This window comes from Melanostigma gelatinosum (assembly GCF_949748355.1).
Source record: "Melanostigma gelatinosum genome assembly, chromosome: 12".
In the NCBI taxonomy this organism is placed as follows: domain Eukaryota; kingdom Metazoa; phylum Chordata; class Actinopteri; order Perciformes; family Zoarcidae; genus Melanostigma; species Melanostigma gelatinosum.
Window position 1 is genome coordinate 6,955,425 of NC_136645.1, and position 13,578 is coordinate 6,969,002.

At 44.1% G+C, this 13,578-nt stretch overlaps 1 protein-coding gene across 2 annotated transcripts in view; it reads right to left on the minus strand.

The window, feature by feature from the left end:
* Positions 1–1,738: 1,738 nt before the first annotated feature.
* The window catches only part of akt3a (v-akt murine thymoma viral oncogene homolog 3a), a 45,350-nt gene continuing 33,510 nt past the window's right edge, over positions 1,739–13,578 (minus strand). For both annotated transcript variants that reach the window (XM_079280867.1, XM_079280866.1), the window contains exons 6-13: positions 13,447–13,512; positions 12,646–12,714; positions 10,459–10,581; positions 9,662–9,790; positions 4,575–4,789; positions 4,277–4,364; positions 3,099–3,201; positions 1,739–2,178 (exon numbers count right to left, since the gene is read on the minus strand). In XM_079280867.1, coding sequence (XP_079136993.1) covers positions 2,093–2,178; positions 3,099–3,201; positions 4,277–4,364; positions 4,575–4,789; positions 9,662–9,790; positions 10,459–10,581; positions 12,646–12,714; positions 13,447–13,512 — 879 coding nt within the window. In that variant the 3' untranslated portion in view covers positions 1,739–2,092. The remainder of the gene's footprint in view (positions 2,179–3,098; positions 3,202–4,276; positions 4,365–4,574; positions 4,790–9,661; positions 9,791–10,458; positions 10,582–12,645; positions 12,715–13,446; positions 13,513–13,578) is intronic.

A 13,578-nucleotide genomic window follows, 5' to 3' on the forward strand; every position in this document is an offset into this window, starting at 1 on the left:
TTCTGACTCGACACACTTACAGTAAAAACTAGCTCTTATGTACCGACTCTTTTCCACTCTTACCACTTAACATTTAGCCTTCTGTGCTGCACTTGCTTTCTTTCTGCTCAACTTCCACTTCGTCTTTCTGAACTCTGTCTGAGCCTTCACCAACACACACCTGTGATCAGATGAAATATGGGGAACGTTTGTGTCAATAACCAATCAAGTGAGGCGAGCCCTCACAAACACCTGTGGGATGATTTGGATAAAGTTGAAGACGAAAAGGGGATTACATGAATACATTTGTTGACCTTTTAGCTCACAGTACACTACCACCTGTCTTTAATGCGTCCCGTCACCTCTCGGCGGTCACATTTTGGTCACAAAATAACACAAAAACATCAGTTAAATAAACAATGGAGCAGGAATGCTATCTGCTTTCCCTCCTACATTCTTCAGCCATTTCTGTTTCTTGAGGGGTCTTTTTAGTTTTCCTTCTCTCAGCCCTAAGAAATTGTTTTTTTTCTAGAATAATGTAATAATAATAGAAAATGTTAAATATAAAACTGATGAGTAGAACAATAAATAGAACATATATATTATAGCCATTGCTGTGATTTGTGTAAACTCATAACTGTCGATGCGTACCTCCTGGTAGACCATAATGTATTTTTTAATAAAAATCCTTCATAAGAATCTCATGAAACAGGAAGTCAGCCGTTACCTCAGTCATCAATACGTCATAAATTATATCATTATAAATGTGTCATCATTCTTGGATTTTTCTCTCCATCGTCATCAACAATGCCCAACCTGCCATCTTGGACTTGTGTTTTCACTCTGTGGTGAATCTGCTGCAGTTTCACTTTGCTGCACAAAGACAGAGAGGTACAGCCGTGTGGTTCCCGAAGACGTGACGACGACGTGTCACAGTAAAGCGCATCGTTTCACTTTTGAGTTCCCTTTTGAGACAGAAGAGAATTAAACTCAGCGGGACTGAAGGTTGGGGACGGGGGGGGGGGGGGCATTCAAACCAACTGCTTTCCTCTCATCTTCACCTCCTTGTGATGGTTATATCAACCAACTCGCACTGCATTGTGGGTAACGTAGTAAAGCTCATTGTTCTGGAGCTTCATCCTTCTGAACTGCTGTGCTTTGAGGTGCGCTCTTAAACACAAACCCATAATAGGACGACACACACACACACACACACGTCATCCTTTCAGTCGTCTTAAATCAACAGAGTTGATGTGTAAAAGCAGTGGGCTACATTAGGAGTAAAACAACACCTGTTCTGCAGCTGTACAAGCATAGACGTTAATACAGGTGGTTGATGTGTTGCTGTATAATAATCTGCAGCATTAAGCTAATAGTGTAGCACCGGGTTTTAACAGTAGAAATGTAGCAGTAGTAGTACCTGTAGTAGTAGTTGAAATAGCAGCAACAACAATAATGGATTGCACTGAGCAAAACCTGAGTCAAATCCTACTCGACAACATGAGCTGTGTAGGATTCTGCTCACTGGTGACAACTGCTCCCTCAATGCCAGGCAGCCTCAATCCATCCCAGAATTATTTAGAGAGGATTTGAAATCAGACCCGAGTGCCTCTCTGATATCTGAGAGCATCCGTCTGTTTGCAAAAGCCTGAGATACAACCGGTACCGGCAGTTTAGGTTTGAATGACTTAAATGCTATATCGCCATCTCACAGATAAAAAGCCACAAAAGGTTTTCGTAATGCATCAGCTGTTGTCTCACTGGTTCACAGGCAGGACCGACACATGTCAAAGCACAGCAGGCCACCGGTGATGCTCCTGTCTATAAAGGGACATTACATAGTAACTGATCACATCACAGTTTCGGATCACCTAGGGTTGCAGCGCAGGATTATAAAGAAATTTTACCTGGAAGTGCTCTCTAAAAAGGGATTCACAAAATTTAAATAAATAGAGAAGCAGACTGCAGAGGTGAAAAAGAGATGAGGAAGAGGAGGAGAGAAGGGCAAAATCCTTCCAAGTCTTTCTGGGGAGGGCCAAAGCTGTGGGTCTTTTTTTGTCCCACACTGATGACCTCAGAGACCAGCTGTGATGATGTCACCGTGATGGACAGGTCATTCCCGGCCACTGGCAGAGTAGGAGAACTGTGGGAAGTGCGGCCTTCTCTCGTTATCCAGACAGTCCATCCCGTCCTCGTCGACTAAAGACACGCGTGGATTCAGAAGTAATTAATGACATTATTAATTAGACTTAAAAGTAGTTATTCAGTTAAAATGAAGACATACGATTCAAATAGGAAACACATTTTCCAGGTTGATTTTTATCTCAAAGTACAATCAAACCTTACAAAGCATTGTGTTTGGGAAGTTGTTGAACTGTAGATTTAAACGGAAACAAGATTCAATTAACAAGTGTGTCTTTAATCTCCGGCTCACTAACTGATGTGCGACCTACAGAACAAGTGGAACCTCACATTAGCGCAGAGAAACGCGCCGCTTACACTCGTGCATAATTCAGTGTTCAACATTTAGAAGCTGGTGTCTTTATTTCAAAAGGCTGTGAAGCGCTGCAAGTGGCCTGAGGACTATTACAGAGACACTTGAATAAACAACAGCACTTTTCGAGTGTTTGTTACCCCAGTTATTTCAAGTTGAATATCTCACCTAAAGAAAGAAAGAACACGAGCACTGATGAATTGCTTAAAACGGCAATTATTAAAGTAATCAAAGTGAAAAAAAGAGAAAAAAGCAGATTTTGGTCATTATCAGATGCTTGGCAAATGAATCTACTGAATTTATTAAAATACAACAGCTTTATTAACAACATTCATGATCCTCTGCAGAAATGATTCCACGTATATTAACTCCAACACATCCATTGTTTGGTGGGATGTGGCTATTTTCACTGTAACATGTCACATTTAACCCAACACTAAACACAAACACGCTCCAAACCGGAGCCTTTACTTCTTCTGTCACCACGTTTATTTCTATATTTTTCTCTCCACTGAGAATATCGTCAGCAATGTAACAAATTAAAGTGAGATTTCCCTGGGTTTTAATGTGGGCATATGTTTGTACGTAGACGTGTGAGAAAGAGTGAGAAACAGTAAACACTCACATTTCTCTGGTGGAGTGATTGTGATGGTCTGGGCTGTAAACTCCTCGTCGAAGTATCTGGTGTCCGTCTCCGACGTCACCTGAGGCTGGAAGGGAGGGACCATCTGGGGCGGAGACGTGAGGACGACACGAAGAGGAAAGATTACATTGTACAATAAACACTTCCGAACAACAGAGCCAAAAGACACCAAACTCTGGACGTCACAAAACGTCCTGGAGTTGGGGCCAATGGTGATGTAGCATACCACATAAAGGCAACATCAAAGTCATAGTGTCACAAAACAGTCATGAAAAGCATACAATATCTCAGAGTATAGTATGTCATGAAAAGGCATGAAAATGTCATCGTTTAGTATGTCATAAAAATGTGATAGTGTAGTTTGTCATAGAAAGTAAAATATCGTAGAGAAAGCCATACAAATGACATAAAACGTCATCGTGATTTATGTCATAAAAAAGTCAAAGTATAGTATGTCATAACAAATGTCATTAAAAGTAATAAGTGACATAGTACGGTATTAGAAATATCATTAAAAAAGTCATGGTATGTCATGAAATTAAAAAAAGTTTAAAGTGTCAAAAAAAGTTATACAATATATAGTACCGTATGTCCTAAAAAATGTTTTAAAAAGTCATTAAACAAACACCATGGTATGCCTACAAAGCCACGAAGAAGTCATATTGTTGTTTGTCATGATAAAGTATGCCACAATATGTCATAAAAAAGTAAGAACAAGTCACAGTATCGTATGCCATTTCTCTGCCAACCAGTCAAGTTGTATTTCACATTCATGTCCAAAATGTCCTCATTTTATCATTTCATCCAATTCCACATTTTTTATCAAAAGAGGCATAAACCTGTGATGTGTGCTTCAAGCTGAATATGTATCGCATTTATGTTTTAACTTTTGTTTTGTTTTACCACAAGGAAAGGAAATGACGGGAGGAGACAGGAGTGAGGAAAGGAAGGGAAAGAAAGGACAGAGCCTGATTCTTACTCGGCGGTGTTATACAAAGAAAGATACGATAGACATCCGGGATAAAGGTCACGCATCATAATCGGGATTTAAATGACTGCTTTATGGCGATCATCATATCCTGTCATGCTTTCTTAGACCGTATAAAACAATGGCACAGTACACGGTACAAACTTATGTTTACCAGAATGTTGCTTCATACCTTTTTATCATATACATCCTGCCAGTCGACGCCAGAGAAGAAACTGTGTCTCATTATTTCTTTTGCATCATCTGGTCCTCCACCAAGCCTAGTGAACAGCAAAGTAATGTTCAAATAAACAGAGAAGTAGACGCAACAAGCTCACTTATAGAAGTCATCAAAAGAGAGTGAGGTATTTATTACTTTCTTCAGCAAAATAACAATAAAAGTGTGAAAAACTCCTGCATGTATTTACTCCCGAGTCCATCTGTTCTCTACATTTTTACACACCGTCACTTTCACGAAGCCACATGCGAACCTTTTGTTGGGGTCTTTGATGAGCAGGCCTGACAGCAGGGACTTGGCATCAGACGACAGAGTGCGCGGGAACTTGATGTCTTCCATGAGGATGAGCTCAAACAGCTTCTCGTGGTCCTGGTTGTAGAAGGGCAGTCGGCCGCACATCATCTCATACGTCACCACACCCAGACCCCACCAGTCCACCGCCCGACCGTAGTCATTGTCCTCCAGGACCTGAAGAGTGTCGAGAGAGACAGATACACAATGTTTGCTCTTTTTTATTTTACAAACGGGACCATTTGTTTTATGGACATCTGCTTTTATTCTGCATTTCTGCATTTATTTTATTGGAAGAAGAGAGACTGCCCAAGGTATTCAATGAAGAGGCAGATGAGCGAGGAAAGACAGCAACGGAGAGTCAATATGCCATTCTGCTCAAGGGACAAATAATAAAAAATTTAAAAAACAAAGGTAAAAGTTGTCTGAGAAGAACAGAAGTGGTAGCACAGATAACACGGGCTGAGGTGTAAGCCCCCCTCTCTCAATACACGGACACACACATCCAGAGGAAAACATCATGGGATGGCAGGTCTTCAGAGGCCCCTGTTACAGTAAGGGAGTCGGTGAGCTGGCGTGGCCCACCAGATGCCCCCTCGGGTCCCTGCCAGCTCTCCCTGGCACACTGATCCTTCTCCTGGCAGGGACAGAGAGGAACGTCCCTGGATGGAAAAGGCAGGAACAGCCCGAACATGGGCCAGCCCGACCTCCAAGCTGGCTAGCACAGGTACTGTACTGTAAGCTGCTGTGTTGTGTGAGTGAGAAAGTGTGAGAGTGAGTGTGTGTGTGTGTGGTTGGGAAAGAGCTTCTGTGAAAGAAGTCACTCCCGTATCAAAGTCTTGTGTCTGGGCTGCCTTCCTGCTCTTATTCCCTGCCTGCTCTCCTTGCGCTGTCCTCTCCATCCCGTCTTATCCTGCCTCCTCAGTCCTCTAATCATGTCTTCCCTTGCTTGTTCCTTCTCTTTCATCCACTCGTGCGCCTGCTCGCTCACCTCTGGAAGAGCGAGAAAGAGGAAGGAAGAGGAAAAGGGAGGCAGACGCAGGAAGAGATGTATTTCAGGTGCTTTTGAGGCCTTAATTAACATAATAAGCTCTTTAACATATGAGTGTGTACGCATGAGAGTGTGCATGTGTGAGCGAGACAGACAGACATAGCTGGAGAGCAGCCAGAACAGCATATGTTGTACATCTCGCCAATAATAACAACATCTCACTCACTGTTAATAATGGACCAGGCAGGGTGGACGCTCAGATACACAGGCAAGGGCACAAATACATGAATGCAAAATGTTTCTGTGAGTACAGTATGTTTTTGCATGTTTGGACTATTACAAATTACATTTCAAAACTATACAGCAAATGTCATAATGTCAAAGGATTTTTTTTATTTTATAAATACACTGACTAATATCTGTCATTACCAGAAGCGAGATTGATGACACAAACTCAGGAAAACACAGAAGCACACTGATAATGTATCCGAATATTTAAGTACTTGTGCTCCAAGCTGACATACGCTTTGAACCTCCGATTTTAGACACATGAACATTTCAAGCGTATCAAAAGATGAGAAGGTGGTTTGAGTTTATCAAATCTTTAGCTTTGGATTAAAAACTGCCAGTTTCATGGAGGTGAATACACATGAGCGTGATATTTCTGAATGAATCTATACGACACCACTTCTAATAAATACATATCACATGATCAAAGTGATACCATCAGCAATCAGATGATTAGTAATTGCTTTTTGGGCAGTGCTAATAATTTAATGTTATGTTGATATTGCAGATCAGCAATACTGCTGGTTAAAGCCCACAGTTCTGTGAGAGATTTGTTGTAATTCACAATCGCCACAGGTGCAGGTGAGGTTCTGTTGTACAAGCCCAGCTGTAGATTATGTTAAATGTCATTGTGCAATGAGACCAGCTAAGAGAAAACACCAAACAGCTGCCTGCGCGTTTCCACAGCAGCTCAATGCTACGAAAGCTGGTCATTAACTGACTGAGCTCACACACTCGACACTAAACTGCTAATGATGCAGGCGGCTGCTTCAGTGTGTGCAAGTCAACATGTGCCGGGAAGTGCATAAAAGAGGTATGAGTGTGTGCGTGTGTGTGCGTGTGTGTGTGTGTGTGTGTGTGTGCATTACGCTGGTCACCCTGTTGGCAGCTGCAGAGAAAAGCTGGGGGAACGAAGCGCCGCCAGCTCCAGATATACTATTGATTGGTACGGCTGAAGGGATAACACTGGCTTAGACTGCTGGGAGACTGTCAAGCGCACACACACACACACACAGCAGATGGAATATTTATCCATTCTCATCAAATTCATAAAGTTTTGAGAGTCAGGCAAACTAGGAAATGCTTGGTGTTTCATTCTCTGCAGCTTGAAGAGGGACACACACACACACACAGAGTGCAGTTTATGAAATTCGGAGCAACTTTCAAGGCAGTTTTCAATGCAGATCTACAGGGCTGTGTCGTCTTTGTACAAAAAGGTACGGACATGTATACAAAAGCAAGCAGTCCAGTTGGGCATGTATATGTATATGCATGTCAGTGTAAGACGATGCGTGTGTGCGTGTGTGTGTGTGTGTTTGTGTCCTGGGACCAAAGAAAGTGGTGGCAGCTTGGTTGCAGGCAGGGAGCAGATTAATCCACACAGAGCCAGAATGCTGCCCCACAGCCTCAGGCATGGAGGCATGGGACTGTGTGTGTGTGTGTGTGTGTGTGTGTGTGTGTGTGTGTGTGTGTGTGTGTAAGTGTACAGTATGGGTGATTATGTGTATATTTTAGAAATAGACAGGACAAATAAATAGGACATGGCATTAGAGGTAACGCATTCGATAAATCAGCCAGAGAGAAGAGAAGAAAAGAATAAAGGGAGAAGAAAGCAGAGGAAAAAGAAGAGAAAAGCTCTGATTAAAAGCAGCCGTCAGAAAGAAGGTCTTGTCCTGTCCTGGTCCCTATGGGGCAGCCATGTGGCAACTAGATGCTGCTTGCGGGGCAGGAGCTTTGGCAGCCTGGACAGGACTAGATGGGACGGGACGGGCACACACAGCCGTGGCTGTACCAGCCCAGATACCCAGCAGGCTACTGGGAACACAAACACACACCTCATATACTGGGCACGGTTAACATACACTCACATATGTTGGTGTCACGCAGAGACCTTCTATCTCCGAAGTGTCATCATTTGGATATGATTCATGCTCATGTTCATGTTGAATGTTTTACTGACGGCTGACTGTGCTGCTAGGTTTATGGAAAATGTAGTGACAGTAAAAAACATTAGAATCACAATGCCCGACGTCACAAAATAAAAACAAAAAAATAGATTGGAAAAGTCTGAATCCATCCCCTTTAACACTTAATTAAGAAAATAGTGAAACACAAGAAATCTGAGAAAATAGAGACAAACACTCCATATGTGTTTTCTCTGATACGGGTTTTCTGTCCCTTAACAAGGACTTTCCCACAGCTTATTGTTCATTAATCTTTCTGTATTTATGACAGTCCTTGAAACAATCATTCGACAGCGTTGTATGACTTTCTTCGGGCAGACACAAATCCTCTTTATTCACTTCTCATCTGCCCTTTGCAGTGACGGCAAACATGGGAACTGTCTGAATTTCACTCCTTTTAACCCTGAAATATTTTCTCTCCCTTCTCATCTTCCTCTGCCTTCAACCCCCACCTACCCCTCTCTCTTTTCTATCCCGGCTACTTTGCATCTCTGTAACTTGGCTCCGAGAAAACTGTGTTATTTTTACACGCGGGCGGGCGAGCAGAGCGTGCGGGCGGGTGAGTGGCGGCGGCGGTAGTGTAGATTTCCAGGTTTTTTCCGAGCACCTTCCTCCAACCTCGCCCATCTGCCGCCATCTGCCTCGCTTTAGCCTGCACTTTCTACTGCAATCACACACACAGCACACACGCGCACACACATAAATGCACACAGACGCACATCCTGTGAAAAATCACCAACAGCCTCCAATCAGCTTTTGGCACGCAAAGGAAGGGACTCTAAAAAAAAAAAAAAAAGCACAAAATGCTGCGCCAAATTGTCCTCCATACTTTTTCAAGTGGGATATACACTATGCCTCTCTCCTCCTGCCTCCATCTCCACATCGACATCTCCACCACCCACAGTCCTGTAACGCTCTCGCCAGTTGATCTGCTGGCCGTCAAGTGAAGCAGCGCTGATGGCTGGACAGCGGATGGCTGCAAAAAAACTATTACAAGAATGTAGTTATTTGGTTGTGTATACGTGTGTGTGTGTGTGTGTGTGTGTGTGTGTGTGTGTGTGTGCGTCCTGTGCCCTTTTCCAATCCAACCAACACCCTCATTCACACGCATAAGCTGCATATTTACTGTTCACCCTGATATTATGGAAAGTCTTCGCTTGTGAAATCTGCAAATTAAAATGTACATGCATAAATTCCACTGTAAGAAGGTTTCAAACATCAGAGTCCTTACACAACCTCAGGGTATTACGGGTACGGGGCGGTGAGAAAGTGCATCACTTCATGGCTTAAGGGTACGGTGTGCGTGTAGATGCCACGGATGCGTTCATGTGTTACAAAGTCTCAGTCTGTTTCGTTTACAGAATTGAACACACGGTCCCTGAGATTCATTTATCAGTTGATGATATTATATTATAGGAGAGGTCCCTTTTGATTTGATGCTGATATTTAATCCGAAATTACTTTTCCTAGGGTTGTCAGTAGTTGTAGATGCTCTGACGATATATTTGACCGTATACTTCACACCTTACTTTTGGTTGTTAAACACCCAGAAATTGAAGGTTATTCTATTATTGTACTCTTAACTAACTGCGCTATAGGACGACATATTGTAAAGATGGGTGATTGGTGGTGAAGATCAACGCAAGAGGGGAGAGGAAGACTGAAGAAGTGGAAATGGTGAAAGAGGTAAAAATGTATTCAGTGTTATGATGGAAACATCTTAGAGGACGAAGGTAAAGCAAGGAAACGAATAAAGCGAGAGAGAATTCAAAACGGAGAAAACAGAAACGAAAACTAAAAGGTTACCTCAGGGGCGAGGTATTCGGGCGTGCCACAGAAGGTCTTCATGGTGGCAGCGTCTGTGATGCCCTCCTTGCAGAGGCCGAAATCTGTGATCTTGATATGGCCATCCTTATCCAGCATCAGGTTTTCCAACTGGAAGGTAAACAAAACACACATCACATCACAAAACACAACTTTCACCATCACAATCTGAAACAGTGAATCTAATATTTCCTTCTCGTCAATCGTGGCTGAGAATCAACCCTTTACAGCTTCTCTTTGCTTTAATACTTTTTCTGTACGGTAAGGTCAAAGACAACCATATCGCATTACCCCACACAGTGGCAGTGCACACACTCAGACAGACGCACACAAATGCAGAGGAGGGAAATAAACTTCAGGCGTGTACTGGAGCCACTCAACCTTTTCATTTTAATGGCTGAAGTGTTTTTCTCACTCTCTGTCTGCTTTTTCTCCTTTCTGTTTTCTTGGCTGCTGGAAGCAGGGCTGGGGCCAAGGCTGCCAGGCAGACGCTCAGACAGAGCCATCTACCTCTGTGGCAACAGCACCCCTTCCTCTCTCCTTCCCTTCCTGTCTCCACTTCTTCACCGCTTCATGTCTGTGTGAGCTTGTCCCTGTCTCTCTCTTTAATTACCACACATCCTGAGCCACTCCTCTCCTCCTGGATGAAAAAAAAAAAAAAAACTGTGGAACACAAGGTGGGGGGGGGGGGTGGGCTACAAAAACAAAGTTTTCCCTCAAATATCTGATCCCTCTAATTCATGCCCCCCAACCAGCCTCGCCTCTCTGTTTCTGTTTACCTTGAGGTCCCGGTACACAATCTTGGCTGAATGCAGGTAGTCTAGAGCCGAGACGATCTCGGCGCCGTAGAAGCGCGTGCGCTCCTCGGAAAACACCCGCTCTCTTGACAAATGGAAAAACAGCTGCGGGAGAAGGAGGGAGGAAAAGGGAGGGTGAGCGAGAGGGAGAGAAAGAGAGGGTGGGGGAGGGAGAGAGAGAGAGAGAGAGAGGGGAGAGACAGCAGGGACGGCACAGCAATAATTACTGATTTATTGGAGGAAATTAGCACAACACAAACTGGCTGCCCGCACCATATTGAGATGATAGATAGCGGAGGGGAGGGTGAGCGAGGGGGGGGGGGGGGGGGAGTGGGTGGGGGGTGCGCATGGTGAGGGGCTGGGTAGGGGGGGGGGGTGGAGGGGGCCTCGGAGGAGGGCGGGTGGAGGCGCTCGGCAGCTGGCGCCTCATCTAGCAGCCCCCCTCGCCATGCACACACACTCGCATACCTCTTCCACGTTACCCTCTGGGCGAGGTTGGCACGGTGCTGGCGTGGAGTTCGGCAACGGGGGCCAAATCAAGGGTTTAATCAATACACCAGTCTAGTTAAAGACAGGCCGACCACCGCCGCCGCCGCCAACACCCCCCCCCCCCCCCCCCCCCCCCTACCCATCTCAACTGCCTCCAGTGCAGCACTCATTAGTGGCCTAACTGGCCTTGCCCCCTGAGCCTCTGTCTTCATTTGCTCAATCCTCATATCCATCTTCCTGTTTTTGGCAGGAAGCTCACTTTCGTACTTAAAGAGTACGCAACTCGTTTTCTTCACTAGGTGGCGCGACCTTCCGTTTTTTCCTTCATCTTGCCTTTTCAGTCACTCACCTCACATTCCCTTCATCTCTCTCACTGTCACTCTGTCCCTAGCCGTCAGTTGTCAAGTTGTCACTGTCACACAGCTACACATGTGGCACCAAAATGACACCAGCCTGCTGCGGCGCACCAGTCAAGTCGTACAAATTACCCATGAGGCCAAGGGGCGCACATCTACCCATTAATTGTTCAGGGAGGTTTGCATATGGCCGCTGGAGTGATGCTCACAGACCACCTTGCTCAAATGGTGTCCGTGTGTAATGTGTGTGTGTGTGTGTGCGTGTGTGGCGGGGTGCGGCGAGAGGGGGTAACACGACAGGTGGGCCTTCATCAGTGTACTGGCAGCTGTGACTGTGGCAGGTTTGTAATGGGTTGTGTGTGTGTGTGTGTGTGTGTGTGTGTGTGTGTGTGTGTGTGTGTGTGTGTGTGTGTGTGTGTTTGTGGTTGTTTGTGAGGCATGTGTGGTCACAATTTGTCCGTTGAGGTAAAAATTTGCTGTGTGTTTGTCTAAGTATGTGAGTGTTTGCTGGTGTTTTCTGTGTGTGTGTGTGTGTGTGTTTGCTCAGGCCTGGCACTAGCTGAACTGCCTAACTATCTGGGAGGGGAGCAGGTGACAGTTACACTGAGGGAATGAACCAAGATTGCAAAAATGGCCCGATTAAAAATCTGAGAAATGGAAAAGTGGGGGAATCCAAACTCATTTCGTCTCCGACTGTCATTCTGGCTATATCTGCCCCATAGGTGTGTTCATAAATAGACACGAGCAGTTCAGGGATGGAGCGGATAGGAGAGACGAGAAGGAAGCGAGAGGCCAGTTGGTTGGCAAATTAACTGTTAGAAAGCAATCGAACAGTCAAACTTCACACATCTCCACTTACACTATATCTCACCATGTAAAAACTGTTTATTTATCTGTTAGACATAAAAAACAAACAAAAAAAAACAGGTGATGGTTTAAGAAACCATCTTTGAAATATATAAAAAAACTAAACAAAAAAATCAGTATTTTGGTAACGTAAAGGGATACATTATTATTATTCAAAACGCTTGTAATAACCGTGATACATAATTCGTATTTTAGACAAATATTTTCTCAAAAAAATGTAAACAAAAGAGCGAAGAAATGTATCTTTTTAAATACCGGTAATATGTAGCCATTTTGATGTGTTTTTACTCAGAGCTTACAGTGGAATAGGTGCTTAATCAATGTCAGTTGGTGTTGTGGAGATGTGGTTTAACCGTCTGTTTAAAGCAGGAACACAAAGATGGGTAACCACACAACCATCATGAAAGTGTGTGTGTGTGTGTGTGTAGCTGTGTGTGTGTGTGTGTGTGTGTCTTACCTCTCCTCCATTCACATACTCCATGACGAAACAGAGGCGGTCTTTAGTCTGGAATGAATACTTCAATGACTGAAATGAGAAACCAAGGGTTAATTATTATAATGTCTTTACTGACACAATAGTTCTCTCTTATATTTCTGTGCAGAGGGAGAACTTCAACAGCATCAAATATTGTTTTTTTGATTTTCCATGTCACACATTATGTCGTCGTCTTCTATAGACACTCCTTACACAGAGCACAGTGAAGTGAATGAGAGAACCATTTTGTACGCAGCAAGAAGTCTGTTCCCATTCGAGCTAAAACAGCAGGAGCAGCAAAACATGATCAGTCACAGCTTCAAACAGTTCATGTTGCCCATTCCAGGCAAATAGGTGCGCGTTTTCTGTCGAGGGAGGAAGCTGCTAAACAAAAGAACAGTTGGCCGGAGTCTCTTTGCGGCTGCAGATGCGACAGCGGTAAACTCAGACGTGATTGCTCTCACAACAGTGCGTGTGTACCGGTGCATTCATTTAAGTGTGTGTGCTTTTACAGGGAGTGTGATAGAAATGAGCGGGGGCTATGTGTGTGTTTGTGTACATCAAAGGTATAGTGTAAAGCTAACAGATGCGGTCGTTAATGTACAACAATTGGGTGTCTAACTCATAATTAGCCTCAAGAGACTCAGGTATGTATAGGATCAATGTGCTGTCTGCGTATGAGACATGCGCATGAGAGTGTGTGTGTGTGTGTGTGTGTGTGTGTGTGTGTGTGTGTGTGTGTGTGTGTGTGTGTGTGTGTGTGTGTGTGTGTGTGGTACTTACAGTGAGAAAGGGGTGTCGGGTGTTTTTCAGGACTCTGCTTTCTGTGAGTGTGTGGGCCACTTCATCCTGCACAGACGCGGTAAAAACATCTTTTAATCAGCCAAATGAATAAGAACACAGTTGAAGAGCACT